This window comes from Dicentrarchus labrax, unplaced genomic scaffold (genome assembly GCF_905237075.1).
Source record: "Dicentrarchus labrax unplaced genomic scaffold, dlabrax2021, whole genome shotgun sequence".
Lineage (NCBI taxonomy): Eukaryota > Metazoa > Chordata > Actinopteri > Moronidae > Dicentrarchus > Dicentrarchus labrax.
In genome coordinates, this window is record NW_026136701.1 from 14,046,398 (window position 1) to 14,063,966 (window position 17,569).

General features: G+C 35.9%; 2 protein-coding genes and 1 long non-coding RNA gene across 4 annotated transcripts; 2 read left to right on the plus strand and 1 right to left on the minus strand.

Annotated features, from left to right (window-relative positions):
• Window positions 1–897: 897 nt before the first annotated feature.
• Window positions 898–4,979, minus strand: LOC127366653 (uncharacterized). Its single transcript, XM_051405813.1, has 6 exons — window positions 4,705–4,979; window positions 3,452–3,634; window positions 3,110–3,367; window positions 2,437–2,535; window positions 2,133–2,150; window positions 898–1,757 (listed from the first exon to the last, which is right to left on the minus strand). Exons 1-6 carry the CDS (start codon window positions 4,769–4,771, stop codon window positions 1,672–1,674), a joined length of 711 nt encoding a protein of 236 aa, XP_051261773.1. The 5' UTR covers window positions 4,772–4,979; the 3' UTR covers window positions 898–1,671.
• A 116-nt stretch (window positions 4,980–5,095) lies between these two features.
• LOC127366663 (uncharacterized) lies at window positions 5,096–8,227 on the plus strand. 2 transcript variants are annotated; one of them, XR_007885353.1, is made up of 3 exons: window positions 5,096–5,184; window positions 7,753–7,795; window positions 7,900–8,227. It is a non-coding gene; the product is annotated as an uncharacterized LOC127366663 (long non-coding RNA). The 2 variants fall into 2 exon arrangements; XR_007885352.1 differs by lacking the exon at window positions 5,096–5,184 and having other exon boundaries at window positions 7,325–7,795.
• Window positions 8,228–10,282: 2,055 nt separating this feature from the next.
• Window positions 10,283–16,738, plus strand: ppp1r7 (protein phosphatase 1, regulatory (inhibitor) subunit 7). Its single transcript, XM_051403524.1, has 10 exons — window positions 10,283–10,440; window positions 11,225–11,320; window positions 11,530–11,585; window positions 11,887–11,952; window positions 12,187–12,317; window positions 12,529–12,691; window positions 12,831–12,947; window positions 13,058–13,162; window positions 13,292–13,378; window positions 14,432–16,738. The coding sequence occupies exons 1-10, from the start codon at window positions 10,401–10,403 to the stop codon at window positions 14,606–14,608; spliced, it is 1,038 nt and encodes a 345-aa protein (XP_051259484.1). The 5' UTR covers window positions 10,283–10,400; the 3' UTR covers window positions 14,609–16,738.
• The last annotated feature ends 831 nt before the right edge of the window (window positions 16,739–17,569 follow it).

Below are 17,569 nucleotides of genomic sequence, written 5' to 3' on the forward strand. Positions count from 1 at the left end.
AACATTAATTGTCAAATTATAATTATGGAGTTATCTGATTGGATTAAGAAAATCTTCTTCTCATCTTCAGAAGAAGATAATAAGCAAATGGTTGAGCCAGTCACAGCTGATCAGTAGTAGGAGTACTGTACATGTTTATTCACCCATTGAAAATTAGATTTTGTATGTCAAGTGTTAGTGAGAGTGACTTTACTCAGAGCTGTAATGTTGAAGTTTTCTGTTAGATTCTCTGTTGTCCTTTATATGCCATAACTTGAAAATAGTTTAGACATTATCAAGACTCAGATTACTTAATAATACAAACATGTAAACCGACTAATCTGTGTGAACCAACAACCACTTTGCAGCAAAATCCTGAAAATAAAATAAATTAAATATTAAATCTGGCACAATTATTATTTCATAAAGAGACGAATGAGATGCTGGCTCTATATGGGCCAATCAGCAGCTCGAAGGGAACATTTTGTCTCTGACCAAACCTTATCAAAAAATATAACATTATTGTCTTGAAGGACTGTAATGTGCTAGGAACGTACTGTAAGATGATAATCTGAGGCTGCAGATGATACTGATCGTTTTGCTTGTGTTAGAAAAAGAAAGAAGCTTTTATCCAATGAGAGAATTACCATATTTTACCTTGTTGTGCTTCAAATATTTAATGAGGTGCAAATGTCCTACTCTGTTCCCCCATCAGTTATTTTATTTATATGCACATCACTAAATATAAACACTAAGCAACAGTGAAACTGTTTGTATTAAGAAATTCATTTTAGATATTCCTTTTAATTATATATGTGAGAGGCTAACCTACTAAATCATCTGTCCAGAAATAAAAGAAAACCATAACCCTTAAATCTGCTGACACTAAGTGAATAAATAAATCTGACAGCATGAACATGCCATAAAGTATCTTTATTTGAAAATTTTCTGTACCTTATATGTACAAATAATAGGGGGAAATGTACATTAATCACAACAATGCAGAATTTTACAAATAAATACAAAAATATTTAACAATGAGGAAGGTATCTCAGACCGAACAACAATACAGCACAGTTGGACTCTGGACACACATTGTCCATCCAGTGTTTGGCAGAGTTTGTTAAGATATTTGTGACACTGTCTGTATTAGCTTGCATTACATACTGTGTGTGGTTGAAATAGAAAATTTGTATGCTAAATTTCAATATAAATTATTTACTCGAATAGCTTCATGCAGAAATTATGACACATGAAAACATCTGCCCTTATGGTTATTAAATTGTGCAAAAGAAGCTTACATATTGCTGCAGGCAGCGAACATGTTTACATTTATTTGTGCACGTTGGTGTGCGTATATATGCATAAGGGTTTAAAATAATATGCATTAAAAACAACCATGCAATACAGGCATTAAAGTGCATAAAAGACTGTGGTTTGAAATCCAGATCACATGTTTCACACTGTCTTCCGTTGGCAACCTCCAGTTGCACATTCATAAAGCAACACTGTTAAAACACACACAGACACACAGACACACACACAGACACACAGACACACAGACACACACACACACAGACACACACACACACACACACACACACACACACACACACACACACACACACACACACACACACACACACACACACACACACGAAAATGTGTTGAACCAGAGAGTGGAGCTTTGAATTACAGGGTACGATAACCGCTGTCTTTTATCTCTGGAGACATTTCAGTCATGTACCGGGGGTAATGTATAACAGAGCCAAGAACGCCTGGAAGGAGAAAAACAGAAGAAACATTAGGCTGACATTTATGACCTCAAGAAAGAAAACAAGCTAACACAAATAACTGCACACTCTCATTCACTGTTCAGGATTATTGTACATCACTTCTAATAAAATTCTCATGAGTTATTTTTTGAGAAACTGTTCCAGTCATATTCAGTAATAATAAAAGTAAGTTCATACTGTATCACATGCAGTATCACAGAGTGTTTGAGGGTAGACAAAACCACATGCCCATCCGAAGGGAATGTGGTTTTGAGTTCATTTAATATTTAACTCTTCAACAATCTTCTCCCATGACTTTAACTGAGTAGACTACAGTCTACAGAGGCCTAAGAGAAAACATAAGGATTGTTGTCTTACCTCCAGGGTGCCTCAAACCTAGGCAGAGAAAGACAAAACACATGACCATGCTTTATATTTCCCCATGAGTATGAGACTGCATACCAAACTCATGTGACAGGACACATTTAACCCAAAGCATGCTGCATTTATGAGGGTTAATGATGTATTAAATAAAGCAGATGTAAAGAAAATTATTCCCATTCTTTGCTGACAAGATGCAGAATAGGATTGTATTCCATTGTTTCTCTTTGCTGCATCATGAAGTCTGCAAGGTTGTACATAATTTTTTATTCAAATGGCAAATAAAGTCTTATCTACTCACCCAGCTTTTTAGAAAGGAGGAGGCTGATCATGATAAGTCCAATGAAGAGAAGAAGTGCCGAGACTGGGATCAGAAACTGAGGCAAAAGAGTCCCTTGAACTAGAAAAACATAAAAAAAAAATAAGGTCAAAACTGGTCACTCGTGTCACAAGTGGAAGTTGATTGTTGCAACCACATAAACAAGCTAATGTTTCACTTGTGTCACATGATTTACAGTCAGATGCCACCAGCTGCCTACATAATTTACAGCCACCAGCAGCATTCAGGCTCTTCTCCTCTGAATAATTTTCAACCTTAGAAATAGTCCAAACTACCAGACAGGTACAGCTATGAACCCAGAAAAGATATTATCTAATTCTGTGATTAATTATATCTATAATGTAGAATGGGTCCTGCCTTACAATAAAGTGTTTAATTATCAATCACATCACAGGCATATAAGAAAGGCCTAAAATGAAAATGCCATTAGGGAGGAAATGACTGTATATTATTCTCATTGATGTGATTAGGTATTTTGCACCATGATGTTAAAGTTATTGTCAGATAATTATACACTAATGAAAACATACCTATAAATATTATATTCCACTTCTACAAATACATCGTCCTAAATGTTACACACTGGACCTTTAGAGCTTCATCATAGTTCTCAAAAGCAAAAAATAATGTTTACCTGATTGCTCCTCTGACAGCCTCAGTTCTCTCATTAGTTTGGTGCATCCCTCCTGAAGGTGTATCCTGTCCATCCTGGTGCGCTGCACCTCCTGGTCCCACAACGCTTTGAGGGCCCGTGCTTGTGGTACATGGGCCATCCACGTGTCAGTGTGGTCCAGAGTCAGATAGAGCTTCCCATCACAGAACACACGATCGGCCCAGTGCAGCTGAGACCCCTCCAGTATACATTCCCGGGATCGAGTGACAGTGAGATTAACTAGGGGGGAGATAAAGGCTGTTAATAAATAATTTATCATTTATTTCAGTCAGATTCATTAATAGCACATGATGATTTTCTTACTCATTGGTGATGTCTGGTTGAGACTAATGAGAGTTCGGGGTAGCGCATCAGCTGACATGGTTTGGACAATGTGGTCAACTTCCTGGCTTTTGTGAGTAAGAGAGACCCCATTAAGAAGGACCTGCTCCATGACCCGCTGAGCACCCACCACTCCCCACTGCTGGACCTGCACTATGATGGTATCTAATGGGAGACAAGATACACGCATTAAGAGTAAAAGAGGGGAGAGGGGAAACTCCATATGTTACAGTATGCTTCCTGTTCCTGTTTTCATGTAATGTAAGAGAAGATGCAAAAGAAAATCAAATGTAACAGAAAACAACCAAATACTGTAAATAAAAATAGTAACAGCTCTGTTTTTATTTTATTTCTATGTGTGTAGCATGAAGGAAACACAAAACCTTCATTTTGTTATCCAGCCTTGTGTTATATAACAGCGAATAAATGTCCTTGATTACTTGATTGATATACGATTGCTCATTTAACGGAAGTACTCCATCAAAAGTTTACTCTGCGCAATTTAAATAAACATTAAAACCAAAAGTGAAAGCATTCTGGTGAATGCTTCTTTCCAGGGTGTCAAATTATTAATGTTTTTCCATTGTTTTAATGTTGTAAAGTTGGAATTAGGTCAACCCACTTTAGATGTTTTGGTTTCCACTATCCAATGCATTGTGCATTGTGCAAGTCATAAAAGTCATAAAAGAAGCCTACACTGTGTCACCTGTTTTATTATTACAGCTGTGCAATCTAATGCAATCCAACACAGGAGACCTTTTTTTTATTATTATAGTTCTTTTAGTCTTTTTTCATTTAATGACATTTTTATGTGTGGTTTTTAACCTGTTTCGGAAGTGCAGTCCAACTCAGTACAAACATAAACACAACCACAGTGTGAAACGCCTTCCTGACTGCGTCATAATAAATAAAAAAAACCCAGAGTTTCACAGAGAGGATTTACAGCAGGGTCATTGTATTGACATTGTGCAGGTGTAGCTACATGACACTTTTAAAAGACAGCTGTACAAAAAACCCCACAGTCCTGTGTAAAGTAGAGGAGTAAAAGTATAAAAATATAAAGTATAAATCTCTAATTGGATAATCTAATGGCATTCTAGTTACTATGGGTAACGTCATAGTGTCAAGTGTTGTCATTGACTTAACTTCCTTTTCTTTTAACCTGCTGTATTTGTAACTTATGTATTTAGCGGGTAAACAGAAAGTCATGCAATGCAAAGAGACAAGCTTCTTACCTATTGGAGCAGGAAACCCCAGCGTGAGGTCGCATAACGTTAGCACAAGAATGCCGAGAAAATGCATTTTTTTTTTTATTTATTTTTTTAGCGCTTCTTGTTTCAGATTCCGCAGATCCCAGCGTTCAACCAGTCTGAGGACAGACGAAACTCTCCAGAGATATAAATAGCGAGGATTGTTTTAAGCCATTTAAGCGTAACCCGTAGCTCTAATAATACACCGCAGACCAAGAGGCAAAACCTTTAACAAACAGTGACAGAGGGTCGGGGAGGACACTCCCAGTGAAGCATCGCTTTCACTTTGACGAACTTTAAATGTTCTCTGGCTGCCCTCTTCTCGCTTTTGATTGGCCAGTGGAAGCTGGCACGTGGCCCAAAGATCCGCTCCAGAAAGTTAGTTTAACAAACAAACGCACGTTAAACGTGACCCACAGAGAGGTAGTAACCGAGGCAACAAGTGACCGTTCACCATGGCAACAGGTAAGGACGGAGCGCCTTTAGTGACAGGAGAAAGTCAAAGCATGCCGTGTTCAGATTATTTACTTAAGTAGAACAACTAAATACCACACTGTAAAAGTTCTATGTTCAAGATAAAAATACAGTAACAGTAAAAGTACTCCATGTGGAAAAATGCCCCCTGTGACTGCTATTATTAGTCATGTAACAGCAGGATTTGACGGTAATTGTTGGTTGAGGTGGAGGTGATTTCCACAAAAAATTCACAAATTCTGAAATAGTGAGAAGTGTCCTCACGATTACACAGGCCAAAGTCCCACTTTTACCTTTTGTGGAGGAATTGAAAGGGTCTGAAAGAGGAAGAATATTGTGTCTATTCCACTGAAGACAGAGATGGGTAATCTTGTTTAATTCTGTTCTCTAGATTCTGATAATTATTCTCATATATTTTATTGTACTTTGGTTCTGCTTAAATCTGAGATTTCCTTTAGAGTCATCTTTTAGTTGCTTTTCCTATGCACATACTCATACATTTATTTTAATTAATTAACTTTATACGCTGAATAATCACTATATTCTTTTATTGTTTTCATTAGTTCTGTAAATGAGAGTTCAGGAGAGGTGAAATATAAAATAACATTGTCCGCAGTGTCGCTTTATGGCATTTCTTGGCCTTTTACTCCCTTGAGTGCAGACAGTGGGTCTCCTTGTCTGGTCCCCTTATGAATATGAAATTGTCTTTATAGAGTACCGTTGACTCTCACTTGAGCTACTGGTTTTTATACATTAATTTTAACCATGCAACAAATGTAAGGTGAAGACCAAATACTTTCACATTTGACAAGATGGAGCAGATGAAGAAATGTTTGGCATCTTTGCATTAAAAGTCACTTAAATGATTATAAAAAATTATACTTAACTACAATTATGACATACTTGCACTTGAGGGAATGATAATATCTCCACTACATTAAATAAAATTATCTAAAAATTCCAAAAAGATAATACAAAATAAAATCAAACTGACAGGGGCAATTTTGCTGAGATGCTCCTGGAGAGCCGTTACGTGGCAGCCCATCACTTCACCATCTCTCCACATTTGTCTGCCTTGTCAATGGTGTCAGCTCTTGTTCAAAAGTAAAACGTTTAAACTTTCTCTCATTGTTATCATGGCTATTGTTCTGATAATGAGGAACATTTCCCAGCCTTCTTATCTCATTGTATGTCCCTGTTTTTATCATATCGGATGCTTCATATAAACAAGTTTATGTTATCAGAAACAAATGACATAGGAACATACTAATGATTAGATAGTTTGAGCTGTATCTATAGTGTCGTCTGTATGGGTGCGTGTGTAAAAAGGAAACATGTACAATGTTACATGTTATGTTATTGTCATGATAAAACCAAAGAATAATTGTTTGGGTATTGATGTTGTCACCAGACCTTTAGACTCCATCTTTTGCAGGCGTGTTCTTAAAAAGGAAAGCATACAAGACTGATGGGAAGTCACTGTATAAACAGTCTGCTGTGAGTGTGCTGGGGACTTCACAGAGAGAGTAATCAAAGTCGGCTACAACCAATGGCAGTATACATTATGACACAGCAGAAACTTGCATCAGGAAATCAAACAGGAACCCGTTCAGAGCGATTGTGTTAGAAACAGTAATTCACCTAGAAAATGTCAGTCGGTATGAAGGGTTTTTAAGTTTTCTTGTTCTTGGCGTCAGTATTAATCACGGAAGAAGTACTCACAACCTTTACTAAGTCAAAGTATTAAGAGTAGAAAAAATAATACATGATAACAAGTGAAAGACTTCTTATTTAATTAGTGAAGTATACAAAAGTAAAACTACAAGTTATGTTGAGTGGACCCTTGTACAATTATATCACTTTATATCTTTATATATTGTATTATTGGACTGCTTTACATATTGGATAGTTTAATTGAACACATCACATACTGATCATATGTTTTGTCTGTAAATGCTAATCTGCAATGTAACAAGCTGTCAGATAATTAAGTCAAAGGTACATTTCCATCAGAAATTTATAAATGGAGAAGTATCAAACAGTAAAGTACCTCAAACCTTTGGTGCTTTTCCCTGTTGAATATTTTAATAATTATTTTTTTAATAAGGTTTTAGACTATTGGTTGGATAAAACAAGCTTTATGAGGATTCACTTTGGGCTCTGGGTAATTGTGACAGCATTTTTCACCATTTTTTTAAGTTTTACAAAGCAAACAATCAATCAACTAATGTAGAAAATAATCAGCACATATATCCATAATGAAAATAATCATTAGTCCAATACAAAATAATAAAAAATGATCTCCACCTCAACCAACCACAACGGTAAAATGCTGTTTTTAAATTTATGCTTGAGTAATAATAATCTAATGATATAGAGACCCGGCCCATTAATTTGTGTCCTTTATATTGGACATTTTGTTCACCTGTATCTTCCTTAAGTATTTGAAGTTACCCTATCAAGCCCTATATTATTCTGTAGAGGACATCCTGGGCTTTCCAATGATGTGTCATGTGATGGGTTTGCATGCTGGGAACTTTACTTTTTTTCTCTATCAAGATGGCCGCCATACCAGCAACCACATTTTATGGAAAGAGGAGAGGTAAGTCAAATATTCTTTATCTACTGCTATTTTTACCATGATAATTATATATATTCTTGTTTATTAACATGTCAATAACAATAGTTTTACATCTGAAAACAAAGCTACAAACTACAGGAGTGTCACTGAATACTACTGCCCAAGAAATCAAGATTTTCTTCTGCAATGGCAAGACATACACCAAATGCAAAATGTTCCTCTGCATCACCAAAAACAAAACATGCTTCCAGGATTATCACCGCTAAAATATCCAGAGGAAGAAGAATGAAGAATGTTCTGTCTTATAGTTCACTGTTTTTTTTTTGTCCTTGCAAGCAACAAGCAACAGATTTGTATGTTCTAAACTCAGCTCTATTTTCACACGGAAATCGTCCTGTTGTCCTCTACAGTGGACATGCTGTGAAATTAAAATTAAAAATATGTTCAAAAAGATTTTAATTGTAAGGTGTTTTTTTAGGCCCAAATAGACAGGAAATCACACAAAAAAAGAAAGTGTAAGACACTTTTTCTCTTTGGTTCTCAGGAGGATATGTAATAGTATAACATGACTTTTAATCCTGTAATTAATATATTTACATTTTCTTGATTATACATATTACACATATATTATATATTATATATATTATATATTTTATATACATATTTCTTACACTTCTACTTCAGTAACATTTTAAATACAGGACTTTAACTTGTATTTTTACAGTGTGGTATTAGTAGTATGTATAGTAGTTAGTTTTTATTTTTATTATTAGTTTAATTTCAGTCGGTGAGTTTGCTCGTTTCAGTTTAGTTTTTATTGTTTAGAATTTGGTGCATGTTTATGGAGTCAACATGTAATACCTATTCTGAACTTCTAAATTAAATTGACCAAAATGTTTTTTTCACACCTAGTTTTAGTTTTTAGTTTTTTACATTTTAATAATCTACATAATGTATACACCATTGACAGTATTCATATATAATGTAAACACCATTGAAAGTATACACATATATAATGTAAACACCATTGACAGTATACACATATATAATGTATACACCATTGACAGTATACATATATAAGATAAACACCATTGACAGTATACATATATAAGGTATACACCATTGACAGTATACATATATAAGATAAACACCATTGACAGTGTACATATATAAGGTATACACCATTGACAGTGTACATATATAAGGTATACACCATTGACAGTATACATATATAAGATAAACACCATTGACAGTATACATATATAAGGTATACACCATTGACAGTATACATATATAAGGTATACACCATTGACAGTATACACATATATAAGGTATACACCATTGACAGTATACATATATAAGGTATACACCATTGACAGTATACACATATATAAGGTATACACCATTGACAGTGTACATATATAAGGTATACACCATTGACAGTATACACATATATAAGGTATACACCATTGACAGTATACACATATATAAGTTATACACCATTGACAGTATACATATATAAGGTATACACCATTGACAGTATACACATATATAAGGTATACACCATTGACAGTATACATATATAAGGTATACACCATTGACAGTATACACATATATAAGGTATACACCATTGACAGTGTACATATATAAGGTATACACCATTGACAGTATACATATATAAGGTATACACCATTGACAGTATACATATATAAGGTATACACCATTGACAGTATACACATATATAAGGTATACACCATTGACAGTGTACATATATAAGGTATACACCATTGACAGTGTACATATATAAGGTATACACCATTGACAGTGTACATATATAAGGTATACACCATTGACAGTGTACATATATAAGGTATACACCATTGACAGTATACACATATATAAGGTATACACCATTGACAGTATACACATATATAAGTTATACACCATTGACAGTATACATATATAAGGTATACACCATTGACAGTATACACATATATAAGTTATACACCATTGACAGTATACATATATAAGGTATACACCATTGACAGTATACACATATATAAGGTATACACCATTGACAGTGTACATATATAAGGTATACACCATTGACAGTATACATATATAAGGTATACACCATTGACAGTATACACATATATAAGTTATACACCATTGACAGTATACATATATAAGGTATACACCATTGACAGTATACACATATATAAGGTATACACCATTGACAGTGTACATATATAAGGTATACACCATTGACAGTGTACATATATAAGGTATACACCATTGACAGTGTACATATATAAGTTATACACCATTGACAGTATACATATATAAGTTATACACCATTGACAGTATACACATATATAAGGTATACACCATTGACAGTGTACATATATAAGGTATACACCATTGACAGTGTACACATATATAAGGTATACACCATTGACAGTATACATATATAAGATAAACACCATTGACAGTATACATATATAAGGTATACACACGTTGTCCTCAGCAGTGTTCACTGTGTGGCACCAGCGCCCTCTAGTGTCGGGCCGCAGTATGAGCCTCCTCCTGATTGGCTGAGCGGTTGTCAGGACTGTTTACAGGAAACATGGCTTCTCGGTCTGTTGGAGAGCTTCAAGAAATGGAAGGTGAGTAAATATCTAAAGACGCAGCCGAGACAAAATGTTATAGGCTGAGTTAACCGGTATCTATATAGAGAAACGTTTCTATTTGTATATGAGCACATCCGGCGATTTGTTTTTCTTGTTACTAACCAGACCTCCATCCTTAGCTTGCTAGCTAACAGGCTAACAACAACCCTCGCTAGCTGACGCTATTCAGTTAACGTCAACTCATGCTGTCCTGCTAAAAGACATCTAATATCAGTTTATATAGCCGCGGTTGTCTCGTCTAATGGCCTGAAGCTGGGGTTTTCTGTTCAACCTTGCTCGTCCGCCCCTATCTGTGAATGTGTTTCCCATTTTAGCTCGTAAACGGAATGTAATTAGAGCTACCCTGCTAGCTAGCATGGTTAGTGTTTAGCCTGAGTGTTAATGTAAGAGAGCTAACCTTAGCATGCGAGTTGTCTCCAACCTGGTTAGATTGCCAATACAAGCAGAATTACATCAACAGCAATTAAAACTAGCCGATTTAATAAGGTGGTATAGGTATCGTCACGATGTTTTCGCAATCGCCACACGTAGCAGGGAGCAGGACCACAATCTAGTGAACATCCATGGTTTTGTAAACCCACACAGAGGCTGGATGCTCCACATGACATCCACTGACTCCCCAGTGGGCGAGGTGGAGCTGGGCCTGGTCGTTGCATCATTTTACATGTGCATCAGTTAAATGTGTCACTGACGCATAATCAGACAACAGCTCTGCATCTGTAATGGTGAAATTAAGCTCGTCTTTATCTGCTGACTTTAGTGGACCGGAGGGGAGAGTCTGAGGAGTCTGGTGATGATGAGACCAGGAGGAGGAGTATCAATGGCGATGTGGACCCCAATCAGCCCACTACCACAGGTAAATCATCCCACCTCCAGCACAGCCAGGGATATAATTCAGGCTGTCCGCTGTGATATAATGTCAACATGAATAATCACAAGTGTGACAATTGGTGTATCTGAATGACAGCTAACTAAGCTTCTTGTGTCTATATCATGTTTATTAATACCCTACCTTGATGCAGTGGCTGTATTAGTTTATCTGATGTACTCTCGCTCCCATTAAAGGTAAAGAAGAGTCTCCTGTTGACATGGACACCATAACCTTGGACCCAGAGGAAGAGGTTAGAAGATGATCTAAAAACTCTACAGCTGTTTGTCTGTAGCTCCTGTCACAAAGTTTATGTTGTAGTGCTTTTTAGTAGTTTAATTCAGTTAAATTTTAAAAGACTTAAGTTGTGTTTTAGGGAGTGGAAGTAGTGGAAGTTATTTAATTTCCTTTCTGATAAATGTTTCACCTCTGCAACTGTATGATTGGAGTCTGTTAAGTCCATGTGTGGGCTGGGCACGTCTGTGTGCATGACACAATAAACCTTAACAACTACTCACATTAGTTACAGACAGTATGTTTTTTTTTTTTTCTAGGATGTTGATCTTGTTCATTGTCGCATTGGGAAGATTGAAGGATTGGAGGTGCTACAGAAGGCTAAAGTAAGTGACAGCAGGATTTTGTGCCACCAGTAGTGAGGTGATGAAGTGGTAAATGGTGGCAGCGGGTTACAATCTGGGGTTATTCCTATTTATTTTATCCTTACCAGGAAAACTAAACAGAATTTGTGTCATTTTCTTTACATCTGGCAAAAAAAGAAGGATTTAGGGTCAATAACAAAATACTACTATTGATTGTATCTTTTAATAGCTTTTTCCATATCTATTTCTTTACAGACACTCTCCTTACGACAGAATCTCATTAAAAAGATAGAAAACCTTGACAGTTTGACCTCACTGCGAGAACTAGATCTCTATGACAACCAGATCCGTAAACTGGAGAACCTGCACCAACTCACGGAGCTGGAGTAAGTCTGAAGAAAACAGTAGGCTTTGTCTCTATTGTAACCATATGTTATAGTGATTCCTTGCAAAGAGGGCAAAAGTCAAGTTATTTTAAGTAAATCCAATTTCTACACGCTAATATAATGTGATTATACTATTTATGTAGCTGACAACATAGAACAAATACATCTCAAATATAATTCATTCTAATGAGCATATTTGACTGATCCACAGGCAGCTGGACATGTCCTTCAACATGCTGAGGAAGGTGGAGGGTTTGGAGCAGTTGACTCAGTTGAAGAAACTTTTCCTGCTTCACAACAAAATTAGCAGCATTTCCAACCTGGAACACTTCACAGGCCTGGAGATGCTGGAGCTGGGCTCCAATCGAATCCGGGTATGACATAAAGGGTCTCTTGGGCAGTGAGAAATGGCAAATCAATACTACAAATATAAAAACATGCTTTGTCAAAATGATGGTGTGAATTATTAATGCTGTGCTTATTTGTCTCTCTTTCATTTTGTTTTGTTCTCAGGTCATAGAGAACCTGGATACACTTTCGTCTTTGCAAAGTTTGTTTCTTGGCACCAATAAAATAACTAAGCTTCAGAATCTGGAGGGTTTACACAACCTGACTGTTTTAAGCATTCAGGTATTCTCACACAAATTGCCTTCGACACCTGTCTGAGTGGTTAGAAGAATAACATTGGAAGTGTGTATATAGAAAAATGTATTGATCATTTTATGTACGTTTATTTGCAGAGTAACCGGATTACTAAAATTGAGGGTCTACAGAACCTTGTCAGTCTGAGAGAGCTCTATCTGAGCCACAATGGCATTGAGGTCATTGAGGGCTTGGAAAACAATGTGAGTTTTATAAATTCTACAGCCTATTTCTGAAAGGACTGAAAGCCCATCATGTTCTTTGCTAACTGTGCAAACATGTACAACCAAATTTGTTCTGTACATTCAAACACTGTTTGTTTTCACTCACAGAAAAAGCTCACAACCCTGGACATTGCAGCCAATCGGGTAAAGAAAATCGAAAACATCAGCCATCTGACAGAACTGCAGGAGTTCTGGGTACGGATCATTTGTGATGTTTTATTTTGCAACATTATTACAGAGTACCTAGAGGCTTACGAATACACCTTTTCACAGAAGATATCGTGACTTGACATAACAGGAAAGCACAGGTGTAACTAATAACAATAACAACGTCTCTGTTCCATTCTCCAGTAACAGCCAGCATGTACAATGAGCTGGAACTGGCTCACCTAAATAGAGTGCAGCCATCATTAGTTTGTGCGCTATGACATGTAAAATGCAACTTCAGGTGACAGTCCTTGAGAGACTTTACTTCTTCAAACAGTGCATCAGCAAAGGTTTTCTACAAGACACCAGAGGCACAGATCATAATGAGAAATGTAATGAAAATTACAAACCCAAAGGAAATCAAATATGCCTGTTTAAGAACTGCATTATTATGTTGACTTATAAATTCGAACATAAATTCAACCAAAATGCTCCGTGACTTCACACATAGGCCATTCCCTTGATTATTGATTTAAATAATAATATAACTAATATAATTTAAACAGGGGAGTTACATAAAAAAATCACCTCCTGTCATGAACGGGGAAAACCACCAGGCTGTAAACATGTGCAATTTTGCTGTAAAGTTGGGCATTTTAATACGGGGTCTTATGGACATTGACTCACTTCTGGAGCCAGTCTCAAGTGGCCATTCAAGGAACTGCAGTTTTAGTTACTTCCACGTTGGCTGCTCGTGGAGCTCGCCGTTCGGTTCGTGCATCTACATTATAGTGTGTGTAGGAGGACCAAAAGTTCTAACTTATTATTTTGGATAATCTTTGTTTTATTCATCTGCTTATTAATTCAACTCCTTTTGTTATATTATCAATTATTTAGTTGAGTTTATTGTTAGTATATCATTATTCATATCATATTATTGATTGATTAAAATGTTACTTTAATAATTCAAAGTCTTATTAATTATTCTTATTGATGAAGTAGACTTAGTCATTGTTTAATGGTCTCCACATCCTCCACACTGTATGTTGCTAGGTTGTGATGTCCTCTTATTGGCTGTGTTGTTTTTCAATCTCTCTCCAGATGAACGATAATCAGATAGATAACTGGTCAGATCTTGATGAATTGAAGAATGCCAAGTCTCTGGAGACGGTCTATCTTGAAAGAAACCCTCTACAGAAGGATCCACAGTACCGGCGAAAGATCATGCTGGCGCTGCCCAGTGTACGCCAGATCGACGCTACCTTTATCCGCTTCTAAACTGCAGTGTACAATTCACCTGCCAACTTCAGTGTTCGTCCTCACCACCCTGCCTGCCCTACCCTCAAAACAAACTCCATTTGGAAACACACTGGCCTCACTAATTCATATAGTCACTCCGTACACAGATATACATTCCAACATTAAACTCACCCACGGCTCACTCGACATACATGAATGCATGTATGCACTCATTCACACCTTGATCTATGCTATTGTATGAAAGCTTATTTATTTATTAAGCTGGATATGAACTGTGAATATGATTTTTCCTGAAAGTACCCTAGGCCCATTTCTTCACTTCTCCGTTGCACTTGTTTTTCTTTTACTGTTTTGCATGTGGGACAAAGTATGGAGACCTCTTCTTTCCTCCGTCACACAGTTCCCATCAGGAAAATGATTATTTATCACGTTGTTGAAGTTGCACTGCTATCACTTGTGAGGAAAGGCTGGCAATTCTTACTATTTGCGGGGGGGGGGGATTGTTGTGAGTTTATTCTTTTTGGTGGGTCAGGTTGAGACTTCTCAAAAGGTACACAGTTGGTGAAGAACAACTAAATATCAACTCTAAATGGAAAGTCAATAATAAAATAGAATTTACATATTTTAATCTGCTAATCTTATTTGGTTCAAACACGTTTCAAAACCTGAACAAGGTACAAAACTTTACTAAACTTGCAACCTAACACACGATAGTGACACCATGCTGATTTAAGTTAGTTACATTAGAGCCCCCTCCTTTAATCTTTAACAAAAAACTGCAGATACTGATGAATCATTTTAATAAACTGGTATCTTTACTGATGAAAGGCCGATTTTGATGTCCAGCAGTCTCGTCTATTCCTTGTCCAGATATTTCACAACTCATAGGACCATTTCCTGATCAATAAGAGTGACCTCTGCAGTAAAATAAAGCTCATGAGAATGTAAAATCATTGTCCATAAAGATGGTTAGTGGTATTTCACCCCCTTTTATGTATTTGTTTTTACCTTGAACACATCACTGATTACAGCTTTGGTTCTCTTGTTCATAAATTTTATTTTAACTGATAAAAGTAAAATGTAGGTTGTTTTTGAAGTGAAGTGACTCAGTAGTGGCAGGGCTAATGTAAGATAAATTAATTCATGCTCAGACCATTTAAAACACATTCTGAAGATTAAGATTTTCAGATGTGTAAAGACACTACAGTGACACATTCTGCAATATTCTCATTTGGCCTTCAGTATTGATTCAAGGTAAATACTCATTTATGTCAAAGACGACCACCTTCAACAAAAACTATGGGACCTATTCTAATGGTCCCACTGTATATAATGCTCGAGTGCACTTGAATTACTCCCTATTACAATTAAAAAGTGATGCAGTTTTTGTATGAAAATAATTTCCCACCTCAGGGCTAAAAGTCACACGTGGACAGAGGCATCAGATTTCAGTGCGCTGCTGAGTTTACGTGGAGAATGCTAAACTAAGTGCTTTCTGTGCAACATTAGATACTGACCATTAGCGTCTGATTACTTTCAACTGGCTCTGTAGTAATTATTAATATCGAATCTCTTTGTAGGGAAGAAAACAGTAGCATGATATGCTGGTTTGTATTAAAGAGATCTTTAGCTGCTCTTTTTAAAACAAAATTAAATTATTATAAACCTTTTCAATCCAATTGTTATCTTGATCATACCTCGACTGAAGCACTGTATGAGCCCATTTTAGACTATCAGCAAAACTGAAGGACACTGCATTATTGATATGAATGTAATGTTATTTTATATTCAGCTTTAACTATAATTACTTAACAATTGGCCAGTGGGATTGGAAGTGTCACTCTGTGTATTTGTAAATATAGTTTGGACATATCATGATGTAGAAAGTCAGTGCCATCATCACCTTCCCTTTGTAAAGTGAAATTCTTTTTTTTTCTTGTTTATGCAGGCAGCACAACAGATTTGTTTGAGATACCGTAATTAAGATCTTAACTTGACCTTGATTGGTCATTGAATGAGCAATTATTCAGATTGCTAGATGCTTGTTGTTGTTAGAACTGATTATTCAGGTTTTGGACTTGGTTGAAGCTGTTTTCAAACTGAATGTATTATGCAAATAACAATAAAATTACACTACTTAAAGAGCAAGTCTATGTAGTTTACATTTATTAAGTGTTAATTTAGCATGGACAATGCACAATACATGTATTGTACCAGATATATGTGAATGATCTTCTATAATTAACCAACATTGACCATAAACAAAGTTCATAGGTTAAAAGATAATACTTAATAATGATGAGAGATCCATGATTTTTAACGCTCTCTTATACAGACTATGAAGACCATATTGTACCACAGTATGAGAAATGTGACAGTGTCATAGCGTACATGTACAGTTTTGCTGCATCTGCACTCATCTGATTTCTTATAAATTTAAAACGAGCACGTTTTTCTTTATTGTTTTTTATTTTTTGTAATCTGTAGACTGCAGTCAACAATCTGCATTTGTTCTTTTACAGTAATTTCAGGAGGAGGTTTTTGAAAAGTTTTGGACAAATTCAGTGTCAAGCATGAATAAATAATCCAATCTGCTATTTTCTCCACAGCCCCTGTAAGTACAGATGCAGCTTGTTGTTCAGAATTAGTAAATGACCCTGTCTGCATCTGGAATATCAACTTCTGGAGAGATGGATGGTCGATCATTAATATAATAATTGATTAAGTATTTGTCATGATTGATCCAATACAGTTTTGAAACTGAAAAGTACAACACATAATCTTTTATTTTTAACTTTATTCACATTATTGAACAACAATAGTGAAAAACAGTAGATGTGGTTCACACTTTGTACAAGAAGTGTAGAGCAGAGCAGTGAATTAAGTCTATTAAATTAAATAAATAATACATTTAAAGGTCAAATTCATAAGATTATCAAAAGTCTTCTTACCTTGTTTGTTCTTCACAACTTTAATTAA

Excerpts from the sequence above, each read along its gene's own strand:
- ppp1r7 (XM_051403524.1), top strand. The coding sequence starts at position 10,401 with ATGGCTTCTCGGTCTGTTGGAGAGCTTCAAGAAATGGAAG. Across the intron at positions 12,692-12,830 it reads TGGGCTCCAATCGAATCCGG|GTCATAGAGAACCTGGATAC; the intron begins GTATGACATAAA and ends TTTTGTTCTCAG. Across the intron at positions 12,948-13,057 it reads TGACTGTTTTAAGCATTCAG|AGTAACCGGATTACTAAAAT; the intron begins GTATTCTCACAC and ends GTTTATTTGCAG.
- LOC127366653 (XM_051405813.1), bottom strand. The coding sequence starts at position 4,771 with ATGCATTTTCTCGGCATTCTTGTGCTAACGTTATGCGACCTCACGCTG. Across the intron at positions 3,635-4,704 it reads GGGGTTTCCTGCTCCAATAG|ATACCATCATAGTGCAGGTC; the intron begins GTAAGAAGCTTG and ends GTCTCCCATTAG. Across the intron at positions 2,536-3,109 it reads GCTGTCAGAGGAGCAATCAG|TTCAAGGGACTCTTTTGCCT; the intron begins GTAAACATTATT and ends ATGTTTTTCTAG.